Source organism: Ambystoma mexicanum, chromosome 8 (assembly GCF_040938575.1).
Source record: "Ambystoma mexicanum isolate Mex_15411 chromosome 8, UKY_AmexF1_1, whole genome shotgun sequence".
Lineage (NCBI taxonomy): Eukaryota > Metazoa > Chordata > Amphibia > Caudata > Ambystomatidae > Ambystoma > Ambystoma mexicanum.
Genome location: NC_090929.1, coordinates 13,608,589 through 13,636,231, shown reverse-complemented (window position 1 = coordinate 13,636,231; position 27,643 = coordinate 13,608,589). Strand labels below are relative to the sequence as shown.

The following is a 27,643-nucleotide window of genomic DNA, read 5'->3' as shown; positions in this document are numbered from 1 at the left end:
TGGCCTCGGCCCTTACAAGTAGGGAGAGTGGGGGGTGGTACATACTCTTCACTCTTGATATATAGTTACATTTATATATATTCCTACACTTAGCAGCCCGCTGCCTTAAGGTGCGTATGGAGGGTACCCCTTTTCAATTCTGCCCCAAGTGCAATCGCAAATACCCTTGGGTCGACAGGCACGCCACGTGCAATCTCTGCTTGCCGAGGGATCACCCCGAAGCGAACTGCAGAGCGTGTAGTAGGTTTAAACCTAAGACACTTAAGGACCGTTCGACAAAGCGTTGGGCCCACCACGCCAGGCAGGAGGCCATGGCAGCGGAGGGCGCCTTCAGCGATGGCAGCGACGCCGTACTTTCGGACGGCGAGGGCATTACGGCGTCGAAAGACAGCCGACGAGCGCAGGTCCCCGACCTCGGAAGGTCGTCCGGCAAGGCGGCTATGGGGAAGACCCCCGGCGACGCAAGCGCTACACACCTAACACACACTAAACACACTAAGACCAACCGGACCTCGACGACGTCGACTTCCCGGAAAGAGGCACAAAAAGAACGGTCCGACTCGGTGTCCTCTGGGCGCTCTCGATCGAGATCGCCTCACGACGCAAGGCAATCATCCACTCTTGCCAAGAGTGCCTCGCTACACACACTAACGGAAGTTCGATCGTCGGGAGACGAAGACGACTTCCACCCCCAGGCCGCGCTCCAAGATACCGAGACCGCGGTTAACACCAGTGAGGCCCCACGCCCGAAGCACACAGATACCTTTCCAGACCCTCGACGCCAGGCGTCGAAAGTCTCTGGGGCCCCCAAGGGACAGGGAAAACATTTTTCCACGCACGGAGAAGGGGGGAAACAGCGGAAAGCACAGCCTTCCACCCCTGTAAAGCCTAAGCAGACAAGCAAACACAAGTCTACCCTTGAAAATAAATCACCTGCTAAAGTAATACCCTGTTCCAGGGAATGGTCCAGTGAAGACATAGACAGGGTTATGTCTAGGATGTCTTCCTTAGCTGATTTTTATGATAAGAACCCAGAACACTTTCTTTCATATAACCCTCAAGGGGCCACACCCTCAGGCTCCTCCGATCCCATCCCGCTAAGTAAAAAGCCCCGGGTCGAAAGACCTGAACCCTTCGAGGTTCAGCCTTACTCCACTTCATATTCTACTCCACTCCCCAGTTACCAGGGACAAGTTTTCCCTAGAGAGGACCAGGAGTTGGACATGATGGAAGAACAAACCGGGACAGATTACTATGCGGAGGATGAGGACTTGGAGGAGGGAGAAGATGAGCAGGAAATTTACAGAGTAGATTCCCCAGTACAAAGCGAAGCCCCAGTTACTGACTCTCCAGTTGATAACCAGCCCCTCCTTAACGAGGTTCTCGCCCGAGCAGCGGAACACTTCCACATCGACACCCACGGTGTACAGGAGGAAAGGGACTTCGCGGAGGAGTTTGTAGGAGAGAGAAGACCAGTCGCTCAGACCATCCCTATCCTCAAATCCATCCAACGAAGAATAGATCCTTCCCTGGTGAATCCGAACCTCACCAGAGCTGTCAACCCCAGAATTGAAAAGATTTTCCGGGCAGCCCAGTCTGACCCTCTGTATATAAGGGGACATCTTAAACCAGATTCCCTAGTGGTTACCAACACTAGAAAAAGGGCTGGCACGCCCTTATCTTCATCAGAAGCTCCTCCCGACAAGGAGAGCAAAAAACTTTACGGGTTTGGCAGGAAGGTAGCCTCAACGTCCGCCTACCAAGCAAGGATTGCGAATTCCACCACCCTGTTGGCTAGTTACAATTGCCATCAATGGGAAGAGGTCGCGGCGCTCATTGCCTCTGCTCCAGAACCATTAAAGGGCCAGCTGGCTCGGATCTCGGCAGAAGGGAGAGCCGTGTCTGGTTGCATTTTAAAAGCAACTTTCGACGCCGCTGACAACGCAGGGAGATTGATAGCAGAAGGTACTGTTATCAAAAGACATGCGTGGTTACGGCAGTCGGGATTCAAGACAGAAACCCAGGCTTCTTTAATAGACAAGCCAGTGGAACCCGACCTATTGTTTGGGAAAGCGGTCGAAGACGCACTTAAAAATGCCAAAGATGAATATGAGACTCTCAAATCCCTTGGCCAGCTTACCAACAAACCCCCTAACCAGAGGGGGAACAGTAATTTTCGTCGCCCACGCGGACAAAATTCACAAAGAGGCAACTATGCCCAGGGACAGGGTACACAATGGAATAACAACCAGCAGTCTACCCAGAGTTACGGCAGGGGTAACAAGAGAGGTCGTGGAAGAGGCAGAGGCAGCCCCAACAAGGGAGGTGGCACGCCTCCACCAAAACAGTGACGCTCAGTTCAGGGTCCCTTGCCACGCAACCCCAGTAGGGGGACGCATTTCCACCTTCACCCAGGCTTGGGAAGGGATCACCTCAGACAGATGGGTGCTGTCAACAGTATCCGCAGGATATTGTATAGAACTACTGCAGCGTCCCCGGAACCATCCTCCACGACAAAGAGTGCACTCCCTAGAGCATCAAAGGATCCTTCTCGAGGAGATCGCCATTCTGCTAGAAAAGGACGCGATAGAACTCGTCCCAGGACACCAGGTAAACAAGGGTATCTATTCAACTTACTTCCTTGTGCCAAAGAAAGATTTGACAATGCGCCCAGTATTAGACTTGCGGCCTGCCAACAAGTATGTCAAGCCCCAAAAATTCCGTATGACCACGCTACAAGAGGTAATCCCCCTCCTAAAAAAGGGGGATTACATGGCAACCTTGGATATGAAAGATGCTTATTTTCATATTTCCATGCTCCCAGCGCACAGAAAGTACTTACGCTTCAAGGTAGACAGTCGCCACTACCAATTCAAGGTACTGCCCTTCGGGATAGCTTCTGCACCAAGGGTATTCACCAAGGTACTGGCGGTGGCGGCTGCACACCTACGCAGGGAAGCAATCCCGGTGTACCCTTATCTGGACGACTGGCTCATAACGGGGGAGACCCCAGGAATTTGCAGGTCAAACATTCAGAGGACTATCGACCTCCTCCACGAATTAGGCTTCTCTATCAACGAGAAAAAGTCAAGTCTGGTGCCAAGCACCTCAAAACAATTTCTAGGAGCTATCCTAGATACTCAGAAAGGATTGACCTTCCCTTCGGAAGAGAGAATTCGGAATATACTTCTGCAAATTCCGCATTATCAGTCAGGTCAACAGATAACAGTACGCAAAGCTATGCGGTTACTGGGCATGATGGCGTCATGCATTTACCTGGTCCCCCACGCGCGTCTGCGCATGCGTCCCATGCAGGAATGGTTGGCGAAACAGTGGTCTCAGGCAAGTGGTCATTGGGACGATCTAGTGGTCGTTTCGCCAACACTTGTACAGAGCCTACACTGGTGGACAAGAGAGAATCTCGCAAAGGGGAAACCCTTTTACAATCCCGAAGTACAAGCCGTGGTGACTACAGATGCATGCCTGACTGGGTGGGGAGCTCACCATCTCCACCACACAGCTCAGGGTCTCTGGTCTCACTCAGTAGCCAAGAACCACATCAATCTGCTAGAGCTTCTGGCAGTATTCCGAGCGCTAAAGGCGTTCGAGCCCCATCTACTGAACTTGTCGGTGCAGATCAGGACGGACAGCACGACAGCCATGTTCTATCTGAACAAGCAAGGGGGGACTCGTTCACCAAATCTGTCCAAGCTTGCCCAGAAAATCTGGATATGGGCACTCAGACGGAACATCTTCCTGTCATCGCAACATGTTCCAGGGGAGCTCAATTCCCTAGCGGATGCTCTAAGCAGAGACTCCCTCCCAGAAGAACACGAATGGGTCCTTCACAGAGACGTGGTAGAAGATCTCTTCTCTCAGTGGGGTTTCCCCACTATAGACCTATTCGCCACAAGCGAAAACAAACAATGCCCAGGATTTGCATCCAGGTTCCCCCAACCGGACTCCCAAGGGAATGCCCTGTGGATGAACTGGTCAGGGATGTTTGCGTACGCTTTTCCACCAACTCCTCTCATCAGGAAGGTGGTGTACAAGATGAACAAGGAATCGATGACGCTCATCCTAGTTGCTCCCATGTGGGCGAGACAACCATGGTTTCCACACCTACGCAGGATGGCGGTGTGCGAACCCATCAGACTCCCAGCTTGGTACAACCTACTGTCCCAGCAACAGGGTCAAACAGTGCATCAGGAACCCAACTCTATGAACCTAGCAGCATGGCTCCTGAAGTCATAGAGTTTGGACATCTCAAATTACCACAGAGGTGTATGGACATTCTAAAGGAGTCCAGGAAACCAAATACAAGGCACTGTTACTTTGATAAGTGGAAAAGATTCGTTATCTGGTGCCAGAATAAACAAATCAACCCGGTTGATTGCACTCCTTCCAACGTTGTGACATACATGCTCCACCTGCTGGATGCAGGGTTGGTTTTTAACTCACTGAAAGTACACCTGGCAGCCCTCTCGGCTTACACCACATCCCATAACAAGGTCTCGTGGTGGAAAGTGCCAGTGGTTAAAGCCTTCATGGAAGGAGTAAAGAGACTTCACCCTCCTATTTCGAACCCACCGCCAGGATGGGACCTCAACGTGGTGCTAGCTAAGCTCATGGGACCCCCATTCGAACCCATGCATAAAAGTAGTCTCAAACACCTGACTTATAAAACGGCCTTCTTAGTAGCCATTACCTCCATAAGAAGGGTCAGTGAAATTCAGGCTCTGTCAGTGCAAGATCCTTTCTTTACTATCCACAAGGACAAACTGGTTTTACGCACACACCCTAGGTTCTCACCTAAATTCATATCCAAGTTCCATGTAAACCAGTCCATCGAGCTTCCGGCTTTCTTCCAAAACCCACAAAGCTCGGCTGAGGTGAAACTACACACCCTAGATGTGCGTAGGGCGGTCCTATACTATGTAAATAAGACCAGACCGCTAAGGAAAACAGATCAACTGTTTGTCTCCGTAGCTACAGGCAGAGAGGGGGATCGCGTCTCTAAAGGCGCTATCTCGAAGTGGATTATCAACTGTATACAGCTGTGTTACTCTCTTTCTGAAAAGACTCTGCCTTTTACGCCAAGGGCCCACTCTACTAGAGGCATTGGTGCCACTCTGGCTTTCATTGCAAATGTTCCCCTCGACACCATTTGCAAAGCGGCTACTTGGAGCTCTATTCACACTTTTACTCAGCATTACTGCATTGACACTCATTCCAAGACAGATACACAAGTGGGACAAGCGGTTCTAAGACACCTGTTTGCTCATGACCCTTCTCACATCCCACCTCCTTCTTCTGGTACTGCTCGCTAATCTATGCACAGCATGTGATCTAAGCAGATTCCACAAGCCTCAGAAGGGATACATTACTCACCGTAATCGTATTTCTGATGCTTGTATCTGCTTAGATTCACATGCGACCCACCCTTCCTCCCCTCCGAGAGAAGGCGCATGATTGCTTGTAGTCTTACCTTTCTGTTTATCTGCTTGGATTATCTGTACTCACGCTACTCCTCATGCTTCCTCATGTCAGAAAAAATACAATCTGAGGATCCTACACGCGTGAGGGATCTTGGGTACAGTGGACGTCACACTAGGGATAGTATTACTGGCACGCCTGTGTCGACGCCCATTTTCGACTTTCGAAAAACAAACTGTAATACTCCGCAGCTTCCACTAGATGTCGGCCTATGCACAGCATGTGAATCTAAGCAGATACAAGCATCAGAAATACGATTACGGTGAGTAATGTATCCCATATATATATATCGATGTGTCACCTGATATATCTGAGTATTTGTGTATCGCTGCGTGTGGGGACCTGCGTGTGCTTCCGTCACCTGAACAATCTAAGAATTGCTGCACACAGCTTTTTTCCCCATATGCTTTTAGGGGGCACATACAAAGCACCCTTCGTACCCCGCCAATATCTTCAGCACATTTATCCAAAGAAAAAACAGTCACCTTACTGTATTGCTCTTTTCCTTGCAAAATTTCTTCTGGTCGCACTTACCATGACCACACCATAATTATACACTTATGACCACTCTTATACATTCAACGTGACAAATATGTTCTGGCACATGTGATGCTTACACACTCATAGACAACACTCTATTCATCCTCTCAATTTGTAATCCCTTTCCTCCTTTACTAGTTGTCCCTTTCTTTCTTAATCTGATATTAATTCGTCTTGTAGTTTTGATATACACTCGTCTTTCTTCTTACATTATTATTTTTTTTTTTTTGTACTAACCCTGTTTTTTCCCCATAAACCCAGAGAGAAGAATAGAAAGAATAGCAGTTCCTAATATATTCGCCGTGTCTCCCTTTTACTAGACACCTTTATCTTATTTTCACTTCCTCATATATTCCCAGTACTAGTCAAGATAGCACTATGCGGCGCCGCCTTCTACCCCCTCACGGAGCTAGGTTACCATCTCTTTATCTCTTTTCACCTCTTAATCCTAAAGGCCATATGCAAAGAAAAAGTAAAGAAAGTCTAAAGTGGTTCTTAGTAGTTCCAAAGTATCCCCTTTCAAACAACCTCGTTCCCTGTCCTGTTTTCCTCCCCTTCTCCCTTTATGGTCGCTCGCACTTAATACTCACGTGCCCGTCTTGAACCGAGAGTCTCTGAACTGGGTCCGGCCAGGCAGTGTTGCCGTACGCTCAACGGTTAGCCCCGGCTCCGGCGAGCGGTACTCAAAGGGGATTTTTCAACCGGGATCCCGTACCCTCTCTCTGTTGAGTGCGCACTTCTGAGCGTACCGGTCGCCGTTGGAGGGCAGCCTTCCGGAGCCGGCGCACTGTGCGTATCCCTTTTCGACCGGAGATTTTCGTGCCAAAGGGGACGGTAGGGATATATATATATATATATATATATGTTAAGAGAAAATAATCATCATGCTGTCGGGGTCACCACTGAAGGCGAGCGTCCCTCAGATAGCACGATCCTCCCCACAATGAGAGACAATAATGGACTCTCCCAAGATGGGAATAAGGCTAAGACAAAGTGCGGGTGAGCTTAAATGGGAGTTTATCAATCCGAATAGGGCATGCAAAGGACTCTGCAAACTCCGAGAGCGCTCTGTCTGACAATAGCAAAGACAGGCATATATATTTACAAAAAACGTCATAAGAACCTACATACTATAGGGGGCACAAGTTCATGGGGATTGGGTGGCGACGACTAACTATAGGTGCCGCTGTGACGTGGTTTGCCGTGGTTGGTGGACATCACTGGTTACCCTCGTGGGCCGGGCAGGTCAGCTGGGTTCATCCGGACGGTGTTGTTGTGCCAGCCGTGACCAGTGTCAGTGATGAACGTCTTTCCTGGCTTTCTGCCCTAAGGCCACGCACACCGCAGTCATTCAACATTGCAATATAATCTTCCCCGGTAAATCTTCCAATAGGTTATTCTACAGGTTAATGCAACACAGGAGGAATGCACCTAGAGTAGGGTCCTCTGGTGATACATCAATACATGGTTACCATCGTCCTGTTGACCGGGTATCCTAGATCGCGAGGTTGGGCCTCAGGGCAAGGGACGAGCTGTCCGAGTTATCATGTCTCGTAAGAAGTCATTATGAATGTGTTCCTGTAGTGTTGCTATAATATTGGGTGTCCTAATTTTACAGGGGCCATTAACCTAAGGTGAGCCGGTGGGTCGTGGAGCCTAAGAAAGGGTGCCTTCAGGCCTGTGTTTATGGCGGGGGTTTACTGCTGGGTTGTAAATAATTCAGGTGGCAGGCCTTGGCCTTGGGTGCTGCGGGGGAATGTGAATGTGTCATGATCACTGCTTCCAAGGAGCCAGGACCAGCCCAACGTCCTTGGAAGCAGCCCCCTAACCCTAATCCTAGGCACCAGCCGGTCCCCACTGGGACCTTTTGGACCTTGTCCTGGCGCCGGTGGCGCCAGGCTCATCAAAACCATTGGTCCCGGCTCTGGAAGCGCCGGGCTCATAATAGGTGTGAGGATGCTTGGGTGGACTTACCTGCAGCAGACCATGCTGCTTACTTACCAGCCACTTAGAAGCTATCTAAGAACAGGAACTACTTTCTTACCTGGGTGGGGCAGCTCCACTCCCTGGATACAGCACTGGAACTCTTCTGGAAACTGGAACTCTTTTCTTACCTAGGCGGGGCCGTGGAAGAAGACGCCTCATCACTCCAAGGCTATTTAAACCACACCCGATAGATGAAGCGTGCTTCACGTTATTCTGCATCTGCAGCAGAACGCTCACCGAGTCTGCTCCGGCTTTTCTTCTTCTAATCCTGGACCTGCAAGAATCCTACTTACCATTTCAGTATCCAGACATCATCAGCACCTGCCAAGAACAGAAACAACAGGTTAGCAAGGCGAACTTTACACGCAGTACTTACTCACCTGATCCATCGGCTGCGGCCGCTTCGTCACGCCGCATCTCCACCTGCAAAGGCAAAAGCATTGCCATACTTACCGGCACGCTGTGGATTCCGGATTTCTTCGTTCTGCATCGCCGCCTGTAAAGACAAAGCATCGTTAACAACTTACTGGCATTCCGCGGACTCCGGCGCTGCAAACCAACATCTGAAAGGCAAAAGAAAAGACAGTGTTAGGGAGAATTCTCTGTTTGGGCTGAATTTCCCTACCTAGTGAGTCCCCCAGCAGCTTTGCTGGATTTCTAGGGTTTCTTTTTTTCTCCTGCCAAGAGTGAGACTCTTTTACCCTCACTCTTGGGCATGTTGAAGTGTGTTTTCTTGGTTAAACCTTGTGTTGAATGGGCTATGGGGTCTTTTACTCCATAGGGCCTCATGTAAATTTTGGATGTGGGTTACACAGCACCCTCTGTGCCGTAACCCAGGGGTGTCCTAGGGACTCCCCAACATAGACTCCATGCCCTGGGACTGACTACTGTCTCCCAGGGCATGTAAAGTCACCAAAGACTTTGCTAGTCTTGAATCCTGAACAGAACCAGTACAAACCATCATATTGTGGACGTACTGGCTGGGGCAATTCGATTGCCCCAGGGTCTGTTAGTCGAGGGGGCACGTCTCCGTCCCCCCTGATCGAGTTTTGGCTGGTGGCAGTGGAAACTACTTTTTATATTCGACCGCGAATATTTTCCTATGGGATTTCCCATTGTTTTAGGCTAACACATTTAATTATTTATTTACGGTAGCCTTAAACATACCGCCGGTTTATATATTTATTATTATAACTCCGGTTGGGACTTTTTGCCAAAACTTGATTCTAAAATGGCGTTGGCGTTCGCCTCTGTAACTCTGACCCAAAGTGGAGCCCTTTGTTCCACTTTTGGCGGGCTTCTCCACAGAAGCCCTCCAAAGTGGTGCCACTCTGTCTGGGGTACTTAGGAGGGGTGGAGGGGGATTTAGGCACCCTGGACTGAGTTACCTTGGTAACTCAAGTCACACTCCGTCCTGATTGGCCCAAGTGGTGAGCCGGCCGGCTCACCACTTAGCATGTTTGAGTGACAGCTAGGCTGGGTGAATGGGGGTTTGCTGCATAAAAGCAGGGCTTTGGGGACTGGAACTTTAGAAGTCGCCACAGGACCAAGAATCCGACGAGGGAAGAGCTGAGCCGACCTGCTTCGACGACACCACCCGGTGGAGCCCTGCTGAACCGTCTCACCACTTTTCCCGACGACCGAGGAGAACTCTTAACGGAGTGGCTCCTTCCCTTGACTGGTGGGGACAACCGGTTTTCACCTTCTTTCCGCTTCTCGAGGTATCTCGTGGCCGCCTTGCCAGTGCCAAGCACCCCGGCAACCGGAACCCCACCACTTTTACCCCAACCACGAAAGTCGGTACAACCCTTTAACCGGAGGACTCCGCGGCTGGTTTCTTCCCGGGCAGTGCAACGACCCTCTTCTTCTGCTCTTCAGCGAGAACTTCTTCTCCCCTGACCGACATCGAGCCTTGCTGCCACTGCCTGGAACTACTGCCACCGCTGGAGGATCCTTTCCGCTTAAGGTACCGTGTTCCGCCTGGCTTCCCTTGCCACCGACTGTACGGGGTAGATTTAGCCCCCGGCTTTCGAACCTGGGAGTGCCTGGAACACCCTGGCTAAACTTTCTAAGCCACTCTAAACTCTTTCTAACTCTTTGCAAGACTTTGAATCCCTAATAACAGTGTGATCTTGGGCACATTTTCGCTCTGGCTACTCTAAGAGTGGGCCCTGCCTAGTGACTTTTGCTCACCTGTGACTTTGTGCTTCTTTGAGTCTATTGCAAGTGTTCTGGACCTTATAGTGGTGTGTTTAACCCATTTCTGTTTCTTTTTACCCCTTTCTTGAACCTACTAGAGTGTCATCTAACGTTAAGCGCTCACCTCTGTTTTAATTAGGTGGTGTTAACCTAGAGTTGTCTAGATAGGAGTAAGGGTTGAAACTGCTTTCATTATAACTGTGTTTGAAGTGTTTGTACTATATTTTGCTAGAGTGATTTCAACTTATGTGTGTTTAATAAATAAATAACTATATACTTTTGAAACCAAGCTCTGGTCAGTGTTTGCTTGTGCTATTGTATTTGAGTACCTATTGTGTATACTTTACATACTGCCTAACTCTTCTTGAGGGAAGTCTGACTGCTCAGCCACAGCTACCAGGTAAATCTGGGTGGTGCGGACTGCTACCAAGTGGGTTTACTGCTATACCTGTAGTCTTAAATCTTTTGCAGTGTTCCCTAAGGGAACTGCACAGGTTTCTGCCTAACAGACATTAAGCAGGTATTTACTTACGTCCATCCCGCTCGTCGCAATAAAACGCCTGCAAATACTCCGGCGTCTCTTTAACACAAACTAAGCTGCAAGGAAAGAGACAATTAGAGCGCTTGCCATACTTACAAACTTCCAGGCGCTTTACTTCATCTTCCATCTCAAGAGCCCTGCAATACATAAGGGAAAAGCATTATATAGAGTCTGCATATAAACGTGCCACGCATTTAAAGACTATAAAGACAAAAGGTGTCCAGAAACTCACCGCTCGTGCAGACAACAACGGTAACCATCCTCTGAATTCAAGAGGCCTATGTTTCACCAGTGAAGGAACTGGCAACGGCACCCTGCACCAGACGCAGATGGAGAGCCCAGCATTCACCTATATAAGGTGAGCACGTTGACCTGGGGGCTCTACGAAAAAGCTGGGAAGAGAGAGGGAGAGAGGGACATTCAACTACCCAGACCATTAACCCCCATATTCTTTCACCTGCAGAAACCTCACTCTTCGAGTCCGACACACAGTGCGAAGAGGTTCGACCCCAGAAGCCAATCGAGTCCTGCACATCACTTTTCGAGTCACAGACAGCTTCCTGCCAAGACCCGCGCCTCCGTGGGAATCAGGTGAGCGTTACAGAACGCGAAGCCCACCACAAAACTCCTACCCATGCGCAATGGAAACCTCAGACACTGATCGACTAGCCCAGTTGCTCGGGGAATTAAGAGCAGAAGTACATGCAGCTCGTCAGGAAACAAACTCTCTAAGAAGAGAACTGATAATTTCCAAGGAGCGAACAGAGGACCTTGCTAGGCAGTTGTTACAAACGCAGGCAGGACAGACACCTTTGCCCGTTCCAGGAGGGAGTTATCCTTCTGCATCAGCTTCAAATCCAGTGCAAATCAATCTGCCCGGTAATGTGCCCTTGGCTCCGCCCGAACGCTTTTCTGGTGATCCAAAGAAATTCGCAGTGTTCATCAACCAGTGCCGCCTACACTTCTTATGTCGACCAGCTGCATTCCCAACAGACCAGACCAAGGTGGCTTTCGTGCTTTCTTATCTCAGTGGCAGCGCTGCAGATTGGTCGATCCCGTTAGTCACCCAGGATGATCCGGTTTTACATGATTTTCAGGCCTTCCAGTCCAGCACGGAGAAACTGTTCGCAAGACATGCACAAGGGCAGGCCTTGGACAATGAACTTCTCTCATTACGACAGGGTAATCAAGACCTCTTGACTTATATAGCCTCCTTCAATAGACTCATAGTGGAAACACAATGGCCCGAGGACAAGAGAATAACGCTTTTCTACAGAGGCCTGCGTGGAGAGCTCAAGGATGTGTTAGCGCAAGTTGTGAATCCTCCACAAGAATGTTCTGATTATATTGACTTAGTTGTCCAATTGGACCATAGACTACAGAACAGGAAGGCAGATCGTTCCAGATTTGATACCCGAGTGTTTTCTAAACCACAGACCTCGAATAAGGGAGCTGACACTATGGAACCCATGCAAATAGGGGGCATGAAAGGACCTTTAACCCAGAAAGAGCGGGAAAGAAGAAGGCAGCTGCAATTATGCCTCTATTGCGGAAACTCAGGACACTTTCTTCGGGACTGTCCAGTGAAACCAGCTAAGAAGACTGTAGGAGCCGCGGATACCTGTACCACAAAGTCAGAGCTGGGAAACGACCTCGCCCGACAAGAGTAGAGGTCCTCTTGCCGAGCGTTAAGATCTGTCCCGTGACCTCGCATTTCGTGATACCCATGGTCCTCATTAGTCCTGAACGTCCGGATCGTTTGCATGCAATTGAAGCTTACATTGACAGCGGAGCAATCGGTAACTATGTGGACCGTGAAATGGTATCAAGGATGAATCTACCCCTTGTCCCTAAGGCAGTAAAAGACGTCATCACTACTGTGGATGGCACGGAGATAGCCTCGGGACCAGTAACGCATGCCACCCAAGAAGTGACGCTAGTGAGTCAAGATGGACACCGGGAGAGAATCGTGTTCGATGTAATCAAGGCCTCTCAGTTCCAGATCATTCTGGGAATCCCTTGGTTAGAGAAGCACAATCCTCAGATCGATTGGCGAGCAAAGACGGTTCAGTTTCCAGAGTGTTTTACCACTTGTTATCCTCGGTCTGATGTTTCACTGGCGGCAATCTCTTCTGAGGAGGTTCCCAAATTACCTCCCGAATACCAGGAATTCCAAGACGTCTTCCGGAAGGATCAAGCTAACACCCTGCCTCCTCATAGGTCTTACGACTGTCAAATAGATCTGATACCTGGAACAACTCCTCCTTGCAGCAGGATTTATGCCCTCACCGAGCCAGAGAACCTTCACCTCAGACAGTACCTGGACCAATACCTAGCTAACGGGTTTATCCGTCCTTCAAAATCTCCAGCTTCATCGGCTTTGTTCTTCGTTCCGAAAAAGGAAGGAGACCTTAGGACTTGCATAGATTACCGCGCCCTGAATCAGATCACTGTTAAAAACAGATACCCGTTACCTTTGATCCCTGAACTCCTGGACCAAGTCAAAGATGCATGTATATACACAAAGCTGGATCTCAGAGGAGCCTACCACTTGGTACGGATAAAAGAGGGCGATGAATGGAAAACGGCCTTCCGCACCAAGTACGGGCTATTCGAATATCAAGTGATGCCCTTTGGACTGTGTAATGCTCCTGCTGCTTTCCAATATTTTATGAACGATGTCCTTAGAGAACTCATAGACGTGTGTGTTGTTGTCTACATTGACCACATTCTCGTCTATTCATCATCTGAAGAAGAACATCAGAGACACGTTAAAAAGGTTCTCGAGAGATTGCGTCAACATAATCTTTTTGCTAAGCTTGAGAAATGCGTTTTCAACGTAACGGAAGTCGAGTTCCTGGGATTCATATTGTCGCCTAACGGAGTCCATATGGATTCAAAGAAAGTTGATGCAATTATCAAGTGGCCATCACCAACCTCTGTAAAAGGAGTTCAAAGCATGTTAGGATTCGCTAACTTTTACCGCAGGTTCATTCCTGAATTTTCTCGGATAGTCCAGCCCATCACCGCTCTGTTGAAAAAGAACAAACGTTTTGAGTGTTCTTCTGAAGCAGAGCAAGCTTTTCAGGACTTAAAAGCTAAATTCATTTCTGCACCTGTTTTAAAACATCCTCGCCCAGAACTTCCTTACATCGTGGAAACTGATGCTTCTAGTCTTGCTATGGGGGCAGTGTTATCACAAAGAGATCCGGTCACACACCAACTACATCCTGTTGCCTTTTGGTCCCGCAAGTTTTCGCCTCCCGAGATCAACTATTCAATTACAGACAAGGAACTTTTGGCCATCAGATCAGCCTTTAAAGCCTGGCGGCATTATCTTCTAGGAGCCAGACACACAGTCACCGTAATGACTGACCACCGCAATTTACAATATCTAAAGACAGCCAAAGCTCAATCTTCCAGACAGCTTCGCTGGGCTCTGTTTCTAGCCGAATTTGACTTTATAATTACTTATCGACCAGGCAGTAAGAACGGAAAAGCAGATGCCCTCTCTCGGATGGGGGTAGATGAACATTTGACCAATCCAGAACCAATACCCATAATTCCAGAACAAAGAATTTTGGGTTTGGTCAGCGCTCAATCTTTTGAAGACATCAAGACCATGGTTATATCACTCCTAACTCCGGGCGATTTACAAGATTGGCAATTAAAGGGGAAAGAATTTTCAGTGGATCAAGACCTACCATATTTCCGGGGACGATTGCATTTACCCTGTGAGAAAATACAAAAACAAGTAATCTCCTGTTATCACGACTCTCTAATGGAGGGTCACCCTGGCATTACCAAAACCATGGAAAAGATTAAAAGACATTTCTGGTGGCCGTCATGGAAAAAGGATATTAGAGACTTTGTAATCTCCTGCGGTGTGTGTGCCTAGAATAAAAGTCAGAAGGAAAAACCAGCCGGCCTACTACAGCCACTAGACATCCCTCCCTGTCCATGGCATACCCTGTCCATGGATTTCATCACGGACTTACCTCCATGCTCGGGGTATACTACCATTTTAGTAGTCGTGGATCTATTCTCCAAGATGGCTCACCTCATTCCCCTAAAGGGTCTACCATCAGCCTCGGTATTGGCCCGAGAATTTTTAGAAAACATCGTTCGGCTACATGGTTTTCCCTCGGTTTTAGTCTCTGATAGGGGAAGTCAATTCATCTCTCACTTCTGGCGCAGTTGCTGTCGTCTAGCCCAAATTGATGTAAGACTTTCAACTAGTCACCATCCCCAAACTGACGGACAAACCGAAAGGACAAATCAAACTCTAGAGCAATATCTACGTTGCATGCTCCAACAAACTGAAAACCCCTGGAAGGATATTCTTTGGATCGCTGAATACGCTTACAATAATTCGATTCATTCTGGAACAGGGAAGACTCCCTTCTTCTTACTATACGGACACCATCCTAGAACCTCTAACCTGGATCCTCCCCAAGAATTCGAAGCACCTGCTGTGGATCACTTGCACTCGGAGATCACCCGTGCTTTTAAGGAAGCCTCAGCCCATCTGCAAAGAGCTAAAGCTCAATTCAAAAGAGGAGCAGATCGACACCGTAAAGAGGCTCCTCATTACGCTGTAGGAGATCAAGTCTGGCTCTCCACTAAGCACCTGCCTCTAAAGGGACCCCGCACCTTCATCCCGAGATACCTTGGACCCTATCTCATATCTGCCATAATTAATCCGGTGGCTGTCAAATTGGAGTTACCTACGCATATGAAAATACACCCAGTATTCCATGTCTCCTTATTAAAACCTGTGCAACCAGAAACCCGATTGACTGGACTCACAGAACCGGTTTTAGTAGATGGAGAACTTGAATTCGAAGTAAAGAACATCCTAGACTCCAAAATCTCCAAATCTAAGTTATATTATCTGGTTGATTGGAAAGGTTACGGCCCCCAGGAAAGGTCTTGGGAACCTTCAGAATACGTCCACGCACCTCGTCTGGTCAAAAAATTCCATCTGAATCACCCCGACAAGCCGAAACCCCCGGAGAAGACACGCTTAGGAGGGGCCTTGAGGGGGGGTACTGTCATGATCACTGCTTCCAAGGATCCAGGACCAGCCCAACGTCCTTGGAAGCAGGCCCCTAACCCTAATCCTAGGCACCAGCCGGTCCCCACTGGGACCTTTTGGACCTTGTCCTGGCGCCGGTGGCACCAGGCTCATCAAAACCATTGGTCCCGGCTCTGGAAGCGCCGGGCTCATAATAGGTGTGAGGATGCTTGGGTGGACTTACCTGCAGCAGACCATGCTGCTTACTTACCAGCCACTTAGAAGCTATCTAAGAACAGGAACTACTTTCTTACCTGGGTGGGGCAGCTCCACTCCCTGGATACAGCACTGGAACTCTTCTGGAAACTGGAACTCTTTTCTTACCTAGGTGGGGCAGTGGAAGAAGACGCCTCATCACTCCAAGGCTATTTAAACCACACCCGATAGATGAAGCGTGCTTCGCGTTATTCTGCATCTGCAGCAGAACGCTCACCGAGTCTGCTCCGGCTTTTCTTCTTCTGATCCTGGACCTGCAAGAATCCTACTTACCATTTCAGTATCCAAACATCATCAGCACCTGCAAAGAACAGAAACAACAGGTTAGCAAGGCGAACTTTACACGCAGTACTTACTCACCTGATCCATCGGCTGCGGCCGCTTCGTCACGCCGCATCTCCACCTGCAAAGGCAAAAGCATTGCCATACTTACCGGCACGCTGTGGATTCCGGATTTCTACGTTCTGCATCGCCGCCTGTAAAGACAAAGCATCGTTAACAACTTACTGGCATTCCGCGGACTCCGGCGCTGCAAACCAACATCTGAAAGGCAAAAGAAAAGACATTAAGCAGGTATTTACTTACGTCCATCCCGCTCGTCGCAATAAAACGCCTGCAAATACTCCGGCGTCTCTTTAACACGAACTAAGCTGCAAGGAAAGAGACAATTAGAGCGCTTGCCATACTTACAAACTTCCAGGCGCTTTACTTCATCTTCCATCTCAAGAGCCCTGCAATACATAAGGGAAAAGCATTATATAGAGTCTGCATATAAACGTGCCACGCATTTAAAGACTATAAAGACAAAAGGTGTCCAGAAACTCACCGCTCGTGCAGACAACGACGGTAACCATCCTCTGAATTCAAGAGGCCTATGTTTCACCAGTGAAGGAACTGGCAACGGCACCCTGCACCAGACGCAGATGGAGAGCCCAGCATTCTCCTATATAAGGTGAGCACGTTGACCTGGGGGCTCTACGAAAAAGCTGGGAAGAGAGAGGGAGAGAGGGACATTCAACTACCCAGACCATTTACCCCCATATTCTTTCACCTGCAGAAACCTCACTCTTCGAGTCCGACACACAGTGCGAAGAGGTTCGACCCCAGAAGCCAATCGAGTCCTGCACATCACTTTTCGAGTCACAGACAGCTTACTGCCAAGACCCGCGCCTCCGTGGGAATCAGGTGAGCGTTACAGAATGTTTGAAGCGGCTCCAGCCGAATTGGGGGAGGTGGAGCAGAGCAGCGCAGGCCTCTGCTTTCCGTCTGGCAGGCTTCAATGGGGAGGAAGGGGGAATGGCCTTGGATATGCCCACAAAGGTATTTTCCTCGTGTGTTGCAGATTTAAGTGGAAGAGGCATAAACATTCATATAATATACAATACTCATTGAGTTTTTTCAAAGCTTATGTTTTTGACATTGTTAGTGCCTTTTACATGGCCATTTCAAATGCGTTACCTATATGCTAAGTATTTAACAACCACAACATTTTGTTACATTTCTATACATGTGCGGTAAGCGAGGTAGTAGTAAGGTTGGTGGAGCACGCAGGAACAACCCGCTAATAAGACTGATGGCAGTGACACATGGTGAGCTTAGACATACATATTGTGCATTTTCGTGCACCACTTGCATGAGCTCCCAATAGGGCTGTATTTGTCTTCCTTTGCACTCTAGCAGCATTAGTTCAGTTATGGCATGGGACCTTGGGGTGCAGTCTTCTCGGCGAAACATATAACATGAAAACCCCGGGACACTTTTACCATTTGCGCATATCTACGGGGATGTGGGTATTTCAACCCGAATGTCATATAAGCACACATTCTGCCATCTTCATGGAGGTTACATGTTTTTAGTCAGAAAGGTCATGGAGAGAAGAGTTTCATCACAGGTAGTTTGCTCATTAGTATTTGGGGCTCTGCTTTTGTCAGGGGACCATTTTACAGTTCTTTTCCACCCCGTCCCTGCTGGCTGGGTCATACTGGGAACAGTGATACACTGCGGAAGGTGAAATGTTACAGTGTTGGCATCTAACACTAGCTCATGTCCGTCTGTTCGTGGGAACGGGCTCTCAGCGGATCTGCCAGGGAGCTGCGGCCGCAGGGACAAGTGAGACTCTGCAGGGGTGCGGGCCGCGCTGTGGTGCACAGGGCTCAAACCATTTTGATTTCACAAAATGGCTTCCAGGGCCTAGCTAAATACAGCATGTTTGGTCAATGTCTTCAGCCAGTGGTCCACCCGCCACCTGGGCCCTGGTGGCAGGTGGAACCCCTGAAGAGCCATGGACTTCACAGGGGGGAGAGGCTGCAGGGGAGGGGGGTCTCTTGGACCAATCCTCCCATACAGAAGTTTGGAGGTGTTGTTTGGTTTGGGCTTTGTCGAGGTCGTCTTCTGCTCGGTGTTGAGGTTTCCTTCCTGGTCGGTCACTTGTTGGGCTGTGGGATTCGGGGTGTCAGCGTCTTCGAAGAGTTCTTCTAGGTTTTGTCTTGGGTTTTTTGTGTTTTCATCGGGTTCGTCTTCCGGGAGTTGTGGTTATTGATTGGAAGTTCCTCTTGCTTTGGTGATGTAGGGGGTTATTGCGTCGGTCTTATGTTTGTTGTTTGTGTTGGTCATCCTTCTTCTACTTGCTTGTGTTAGGTTGTTTGATGTTGCGGCTTCTAATGTTGGGTTGGATTGCCGTGGTGGCCAGTTGTCTGCAAGGTCTGGAGTTAGGTAGAGGGATTTTTCTCTTCTCTCAGTTGCTTCGGTTTGTGTTCCTGTCTGTGAGGGTCCAGTCTATGGTTGCTGTTCTAAGTTGCTGTTCTGGAGTGTTTGTTCTTTCATCTCTTCGGCTTTTCCTTGGAATGGGTCGTTTGCGCGTCATTGTAAGATTGAGAGTTGTTTAGTCTTTGTTTGGTGACGTCTAGTTGGTCCTGCTTTGGTCTGGTTGTCTTGTGGTCTTGTGGTGTAGTGGCGGGTGAGGGGGTGTCCGCTACTAGTTTGGGCTCCGTCTGTAGGTGGTATTCCGGCTGGAGTTGGCGACTCGTTCAGTCGCTGTCCTAGGAGCGGAAGGGGGGTGGTAAGGGTTATTAAGTTGGGTGTTATCGGTGGCTCTCTTTACTGTCCGTCTCCCTGAGCGCGGTTCACTGTGGTGAGCAGGCTGTGTGGGTTTGGACGGGTATCTGCTGGTTGGAGTGTGGCTTGGACGGGCGCAGCTTGGACTTTCGCCTTGTGATGCGAGAGGCCCTAGTCAGAGTGACCCACCACCGTAATTTACTGGTGGCTTCTGTCTCACTTGAGAGTTAGCTAAATTTGCAAGTGAGCTAGATTTGAGAGTGAACTAAATTTGAGATACCTGTATAGTGGGAGAGAGGCTTATCAGATTTGAGACACCTGTACAGTGGGAGAGAGGACTGTCAATGCGGTTTGGAGATCAATGGAATTTGGGCACAGAGGCCCTGCTATCAATGCAGTTTGGAGAACAGACAATGCAATTTGGGCACAGAGGCCCTGCTTAGTTTGAGACACCTGTATAGTGGGAGAGAGACCTATCAATGCAGTCTGGAGATCACACAATGCAATTTGGGCACAGAGGCCCTGCTATCAATGCAGTTTGGGGATCACACAATGCAATTTGGGCACAGAGGCCCTGCTATCAATGCAGTTCTGAGATAATACAACGCAATTTGGGCACAGAGGCCCTGCTATCAATGCAGTTCGGGGCAACGGGCAGTGATCACATTGATAAACATTGGTTTTGCCTAGTGGTCAGGTATCTAGGGTAGAGCTATACCTCTCCCCAACCCAAGCCACCCTACCTTACTGGTCCTTGTAGTTGCTGGTTGACGGCTGGCCACTGGCTTCCCCTGCAGACACCTGCTGACACTTCCTGGAGCCACCTCTGTTGGAGACGCCCTTGGCCTTGGGGCCCTTAGCCGCAGGGCTGCACGGGCAGAGGGCTGCCCTGGGAGGACCAGTGATGGATTGTGAGAGGACCAATGAGAACAGGCCTGGGCGGGTCGGGAGGCGGGAGGGAGGGGAAAACAGGAAGAGGGTGCTGGGTGGGAGCGGGCTGCAGGGGGATCAGGAAAGGCCTCGGGGCCTGCAAGTTTTAAAAAAATAAGGCGCTCCTGGGTGAGTCGAGTGTTCAGAACGTGCAAGTGCAGAGGGGAAAGGGGTAAGAGATAGGTGCTGTGGTGCTCATGGACAAGTGCTTGGGGTTAAGTGCTAAGAAGGGAAATCGTAAGTGCAACAGCCCATAGGTCGGGTGAGCCTAAGCAAGTGCAGTCAATAGACAGCGGCTGGGTTGAGAGATGTGGGGGGGTCAGGGCCCCTCGGATACATAAGAGTCATGCACCTGTATGATTAGCAGGGAAGAGAGGAGGAGAAGGAAGAGGTAAAGAGAAAGGTCTTGAGACTTTTTCAGAACTTGAGCAGGTCCTCCTCAAGACGCAGAGTGGTAGGGAGGTTATTCCATAGAAGGGAGCCCACCGAGAAAAGGGACCGACCACCAGCTCTCTGTTTAGCAAACCGCTTCACACGCAGGGAGTTGGTGCCAGGGGAACGCAATGGTCTAGAAGGATAGTATTTGGTCAGGAAGCGTTGAAGATAGAGTAGATCCTGTCCCCAGATGTCCTTGTGGATGATACAGAGGGATTTAAATTTAATCTGTGCTGAGACCGGGAGCCAGTGAGGGCTTTGTAGAGCAGGAGAGATGCGGCCCCTGGCCTTGAGGCCAAGGTTAAGTCTTGCTGCCCTATTCTCGGTTAGTTGGAGGGGTCGCAGGGTGGACGAGGGAAGATTAAGGAGCAGGGTGTTGCATTAGTCTAGCTGGACAGAACCAGAGCACAGGTAACATTGAGTCTCTGGGGCAAGGTGAGGAAGGGGAGAGTTCCTTTCAGAAGGAAGAGCTGAAAGTGGGACTTCTTGACTATGGGCCTCATTACGACCCAGGCGGTCCGGAAATAACGGTGGCGGTAAACCCGCCGCCACCGTTGTTTCCGGACCACCTGAGTCTGACCCCTGCAGGCGGGAGGTGATGTTACCGCCAGGTCTGACCTGGCGGGTTTAACACCTCCCGCATGCAGGCGGACGAGGAAACACCGGCAGCATTACGAGATGCTGCCGGTGTTTCCATGATCCCCATTTCCATCTAGTCCCATAGGACTCAATGGGAATGGGGATTTACACCATTCCGCCTCCGTGATTCCCGGAAAACCAGGGTTGTAATGCCCCGGTAATTCCGGGAATCACGGAGGCGGAATGGTAATACGAGTCCGGCGTTAACCAGGCGGTTTTACCGCCTCGGTTAACGCCGGACTCGTAATGAGGCCCAATGTCCTGAATATGAGGGATGAAGGAAAGTGACGAGTTGAATATGACTCAGAGATTCCTGGCTTCAGAGGAGGGGGCAGGGGGACATCCCATGGAGGAAGGCAAGAGTGAGGGGAAGAAGTAGGGTGCAGCTGACCCAATAGGGATAATCTCTGTGTTGCTGGCGTTGAGGCAGAGGTCATTAGCAGTGCACCAGGCCTGTATGGCAGAGAGGCAGTCAGGGATGAAGGAAGGTGCAAGGGCATCAGTAGGAAGTTTGAAGAAAAGTTGTGTCTCATCAGCGTAGCACTGGAAGTTGGGGGAGAAGGAGGCTATGAGACGTGCCAGCAGAGAAAGGTAAATGTTAAAAAGCCTGGACGAGAGAATGGATCCCTGGGAAAGCCACAGGTGGAGGAGGAAGTAGGGGAGGAGAAGGGGGCCAGAACGATTTGGGAGGAGCGGTCAGTTAGGAAGGAGGTAAGCCAATACAGTGCCCACTCCGAGATACCAAGGGTATCATGGAAACTTTTTATGAGGATGGAGCGGTTCACTAAGTCAAACGCAGAAGAGAGATCAAGGAGGATGAGGACAGCAGGGGAGTTGGAATCAAGGGAAGCAAGCAGTTCTTCACGGGTGTTCAGAAGATCAGTTTCCGTGCCTCTGGATGCCCGAAATCCAGACTGGTGGTCGTGAAGGTCGCCAACAAGTTCAGTATGAGAGATGAGTTGGGGGAGGGCCAACTTCGCAAGGAGTTTCCCTAGGAAGGGGGTGATGGAAATGGGGCGGTAGTTGGCTGGGCAGGAAGGGTCGGCAGAGGTTTTTTTAAGGAGGGGCTCACCAGGGAGTGCTTGAGGGAGAATGGAAAAGAACCAATAGCAAAGGAGTGGTTGCAGAAATCAGCCAGTGCAGGGGCCAGAGAGACGATATTTTCCTTTATGGTTCTGGAAGAGTATAGGGCAACCTGTTTGGACGAGACCTTCATGGAATTGAGAACTCTGGTGACTTCTTCAGGGGAGACAGGAGTGAAGGAGGAGAAGGAGAAGGAGGAGGATGAGTGGTAGGGGGGATGGAGGGGGAGGCTTGGGTTGGAAGAGTGCATGATAAGGCTGTTCGATATGTCCTGGGTTTTGGAAGTGAAGTGAGAGGCAAGTGCATTGCAAAGGTCCTGGGAAGGAGTAGGGGCAGGAGATACTGCAGATGGATTGGCAAGTTCCCTGCAGATTTTGAGAGTTCCGCCGTGTTGTTGGACACATTGGACACTCGTGCCTGAATGTGGGTTCTTTTTTGGCACGGATGGCGAGTCTGTAGTGTCTCTGGATCAGGCGGTAGGCCAGTTTGTCAGAGGATGAGCCTGAAGTGTGCCACTTCCGTTCAGCAGCCCTGCACTTCAGTTTTTGGTCTACAAGTTCAGAGTCGTACCAGGTGTTAGGCATGGAGGCAGGTTTCAGGCGGGCAAGGATGTCTAGGGTGTTGGTAATGGACAGATAGAGGTTGCTGAGGGCAGAATCAGTGGTAGAGTCTGGGTTGGGTGGGCAAGGGGCAATGAAGGTGGAAGAGAAGGCGGCAGCTGACACTCGTTTCATTGGATGGATGTTCGTGAACGAGGTTGGCAGAGCTTTGAGGAGTTGTCACAGGGCCATAGGGACCGAGGTGAGAGGTGAGGAGAGAGTGGTCAGACCAGGAGAGAGGAGAGACCAGGGGAGAAGAGAGAGTGAGGTTGGAGTGGAGGATGGCATCTAGCGTGTGTCCAGCAGAATGGGTAGAGCCAGAGGCAAGAATGGAGAGGGATAGGGCGGAGCAGAGGTCAGTGAAGAGGGTGATTGCTGTGCAAGGGGCGTCTAGGTTAATGTTGAAGTCTCCTAGTAGTAGCAGGTTGAAGGTGCTAGCGAATAGGTAGAAACAGAAGTCCGCCCATTCAGAGAAGAAGTGCCAGGGGGCCGGTAGATGGTAGCCATGGTCAAGGTGGAGGAAGGAGAGATCACCAAGGACGAATAGGGCTGAGTGGGTAGGATGGAGGAAGGAATCCACTCTGGGAAGATTAAGGCAACCCCACCGCCAGCACGGTGGGATGGGGGCCGGGCCTTTGAAGTGATCTTAAAAGCGTCAGGTAGGAATGAGTCAAAGTAAGAAACTGAGCTGGCATTCAACCACGTTTGAGTGAGTGCAAGTATGTCCAGGTCAGTGTCTTTAAGGAGAAGGCAGATGTCAGCAGAGTGTTTGATGGCTGAGCGAGTTGAGAGGTCGCCAGGTGGAGCCGATCGCTGACTTTGAAGGTTTTTTGAGTTGGGGTGTCGGGGTGTGGGGCTTCCGTCCGATGTGGTGGAGCAAAGGGGATATAAGGGGGAGAGGCAGGGGAAGGAAGGAAATTGATGAGAGACGGAAGGATCCGGTTTAAAAGGAGGACGTTGGCCTGAGGGCCTTGAACCAGGACTGTGCCTGTGCGGTAGACATTGATGCAGCAGCGGGAGAAGAAGCCCGCAAGGAGAACTTCCCACTTGGTTCCGCCATTAATGGATGTGGAAGAGTAAGGTGGGAGAGTGGCAGTGCGGTGAGAGGTCCAAAGGTCAGGAGATGGGACAGAGAAGAGGATGTCAGTTAAGATTTCTCTTGAGGATGCACTGACATAGGTGTCTGCAATTGGGAAGCCAAGGTTTGCAGCAAGGATGTCTTTTTTATGTTTTTTCCATCCAGATTCTGTGAGAGAGGGAGTACAGGTGATAGTATAGCAGTTAGAGAAGATTGGAGGGATGGAGAGTGCCATATCGGATCGAGAGGAGGAAGATAGAGGATAGACAGGGAAGGGAGGGCCTGAGTGTGAGTGCTCAGTGGACAGTTCTGAACCTGAACAAGTTGGCCAAGTGGGTGTTAAGAGTACAAAACAAAATGGCACACCAAAAATCGATTTTTGCACTAACAGACAAATACAATGCAGGATGAATGGACACCTAAAATCGCATTTCTTTTACACTAACAAGCAAAACTATGGAGGATGTCGCAGGAATTGCAGCACAGCAGTACAGCAATGGGGTCAGTGTAATGTAGATTAGGCAGTGAAAGCAGAGTAATGTTTCACCGTAGCCCAGGGGACAGCTGCAGTGTGAATGACTGGAGAGGCAGAGGGAGTGGATCACCAAGCAACAGACGGTATTCACATGATGGCAAGAGGTGGGGGAGTCACAGTCTAGAAATGCTTGGAAGCAGTATCCTAAATGATGGGGCATCTTTGAATGTAGTGGTAAGAGAGTCGGGCCCTCAGGCCCAGGCCAGGGGCAGACAGGGCCTTTGATGCGCACTTTAGATGAAAAGGGCTGGCTCCCGCCTCCTGGTTGCTGTGACTGGCTGAAGAGAACCAAGCCAGCCAATGGGAGGGGAGCAGGCTCAGGCCTCAGGGTGCTTTCTGAGGCCTACAGTGCGGGCGGCCATCTTAAGAGGGCCATAAACTGCAGACAAAGCAGTGCAAACGATAATGATTATCTGATATGAAGGTGCTCGGCACGAGCTGCGTTCAGAAAATGCTGGTGGAATGCTTGTATCTTCTCAGATGTAATTTAAAATAGATTCGCCTTGGCGAGGCGTGCTGCTTCAGAAAAAGCACATAGGCTTACCAGAACAACAAAGGAGGCATAGGTTGCTCAGGGCAGGAAGAGAATGCAGGGCTGCCGGAGCGCAGACGTCAGCTGATCTTCATGCCGCAGATGTTAGAGTGAGAAGGGTAACAAGGTTGTTTTTCCGACTCCTCCCCTTGTCCGCAGGGGTCAGCCGAGGGAAGCCCAGCTTTAGGAGATGGCCACACCAGGGAATCTTTTTACAGGGAGTAGCTTTTTTGTACTCACTACCTGCACTCTAGTGTTACAGATACTTTGAATAGTCCATGCACTCTCCCTTTGTTTCGGCAGTTGGTCAGGATGTTGAAGGATAAGTGCCACGAACAGCAGGTGTTACTAGAAGAGGCTGCAGAGAAGGAGCAGAAGTTGATGATTCTGGAGAAAGCCTACAAAAATCTGCAAGACGAGAACAACTTTCTAAGGTATATCGTCACCCATTCCTGTGCACCCTTAAATTGCACCCGCAGCTCTGTTCACTCTGAAACCATACCTGCACCCTTTTCTCTTTAAGCCTATCCCACAACCCGATCCACCGCTAACCATTATAACCTCTGAGTCTAATCCACCACCATGTTTACCAGAGAACGTCTTTCACCACTCTGTTCACTTGTTGCCCACAACCACCACCCTTTTCACATCTGACTCGAATAACTACCCTTTTCGTTCCAAAACCTCTCCTTTTGCCATATTCATCCCTATATCACCCACCTCTATGTTCACCTCCAAAGACCCCCCAGCACCCTGTTGTCCTACAAGTGCACCACCACCCACTCATTTACCCAAAACATCTCCCTGCTTACCTGTCGGAGTACAACAACCCCCCTCCCTGCGCACCTATTAAACTCGCCCATTTCTCTGGTCACCTTTCTGTTGGGCTTTATTCTTCATTCCCTCCCCTGTTGTGACCTGCTCTACTTTAAGTGTCTGTTAATGGACAGCCGCCACCTTGACTTTTACCAGAGATTGTCATATATTCAGTACACTTAAAAGGCAACACCTCCTGCTTTCCTGCATGTTTCTTTCTTCTAGCCAATGTAAACATGTGGGAAACCTTCTCGTCCCTTGTCAGTCAGTCAACAAGTTTATTCGGATTGAAAAAAATCCATCAAACACAAAGCAAAAACAACACACAAAAAGCATTTACAATCAATAGACCATATAATCGAATAGTACAGCAAAGAGTCTCTTAGGGAGAGAAAAGGGTGAAACATAGGCCCCCATCACCCTCTGGATAACTCCCCTTGCCTGGGCCTGACCCCCAAAAAGCCTGTCCGGTCACGGCCCAGGGGAGTGAGGTTTGCCCCAGACAGGGGGTAGGTCCTCCTGACTGGCCACATGGGCGATATGGAGCCTAAATATGAGTGTGGGCTGATTAGAATTCCGCTCCCTGGTGTCCCTCCCATCCCCCCCCATTGACCCAGGACCCTGCTTGCCATTCTCCAGTCCCAAAAGGCCAATTCCACTATGTCCTCCAAGCTCTTGCCCACACTGGACAATCTCCGACAGCCTACCAAGGTTGCCCTGGACACATAGGAACATCCTCTCATGTATCGTAACCAGTGTACACTTTTGTTTACAAGAGACTCCCTAGACTCCAACATGTTCCTTTCCAATTTAGGTACCCTGTGAAGATACACTGTAGCTCGACCATTCTGGACTTGAACAGGAGGCTGAGATGGACCGTCTCTGTGCCGTGGTCCATAGGCAATCTTCCCCTCATGATTAGGGCTTTTTAGAACTACTGGACTTGGGACAAATTCCGCCACCCCACCAAGCTCACTGTGCTTGGTGCCGCCTGCCCTGGGATCTTTTCCAATGTCCGAATGTGCAATCTCAGACAACAGGCTAGGGCAAGAAGATGTTGGAGCTATAGTCTCAGGACACAGAGGGGCTTGGTTCTTGGGGTGTGCCAGAAAAAAGTCAGAGAGACCCTTACAAACAATCGGAATGGGAAAGGGCTCCCCCTCCCTTTGCTCCCTCCCCTTAATGGCTATTAGTGTTGTAAGCAAATTTCTAATAGCAGCCAACTCAGCCAAAACTTGGTTGCGCTTACACCCCCCGAGTGACAGATCCACCTCGACTGGGGGGTTAATAACCGGCCCTACAGCCGGGGAGGTTTCACATTTTGATTGTTTGGACACCCTAAGTGGTGATAGGTGGAGAGAGGGGCTGGCCAATGGGCACACTGTGGGCATAGGTACACTCCCGAAACTTCTGTTGCCCAGGGAGGGATTGCACACAAGGTCGCCGACAATAAATGAGCTGCCCCCCGCAATTGGGCTACCCAGAGCTGAGCTAGAAAGAGCCTTTCCCGGGCTGGCACGAATGTTAGAGCCTGGTGACGGGGTGGAAGCCACGATGTTGCTAGCAGGAGAGGAGCTTACTGGGGATAGCTGCTGACTAGTACTCCGATTCCTGCAGTGCCTCCCTCATTGGACTCTGGCATCTCTGATCCGAGACCAAGATTTCCAGGGACGGATAACACCTTGGGGGGACTGAAGCTCAAGGTGGGGACAAGGGGAGAGATCACATCTGCAGTGGATGGATGGGGCAACGGGCCTGGATGTCTTCCTCCGTTGGGGCCTATAATAGCCTGGTCCTCCTGAGGCTTAGAGGTACAATCCCCTCCTACACAAGGATCAGACAGACTGCCATGGTTGGTAGGTATTGGACCTTCCCTGATCCCTTGTC

General features: G+C 49.9%; 1 protein-coding gene across 1 annotated transcript in view; it reads left to right on the top strand.

The window, feature by feature from the left end:
• The window catches only part of CFAP157 (cilia and flagella associated protein 157), a 261,513-nt gene that overhangs the window by 138,400 nt on the left and 95,470 nt on the right, over positions 1-27,643 (top strand). The window contains exon 5 of the mRNA XM_069609140.1: positions 25,244-25,374. Within this exon, the coding sequence (XP_069465241.1) occupies positions 25,244-25,374 (131 nt within the window). The remainder of the gene's footprint in view (positions 1-25,243; positions 25,375-27,643) is intronic.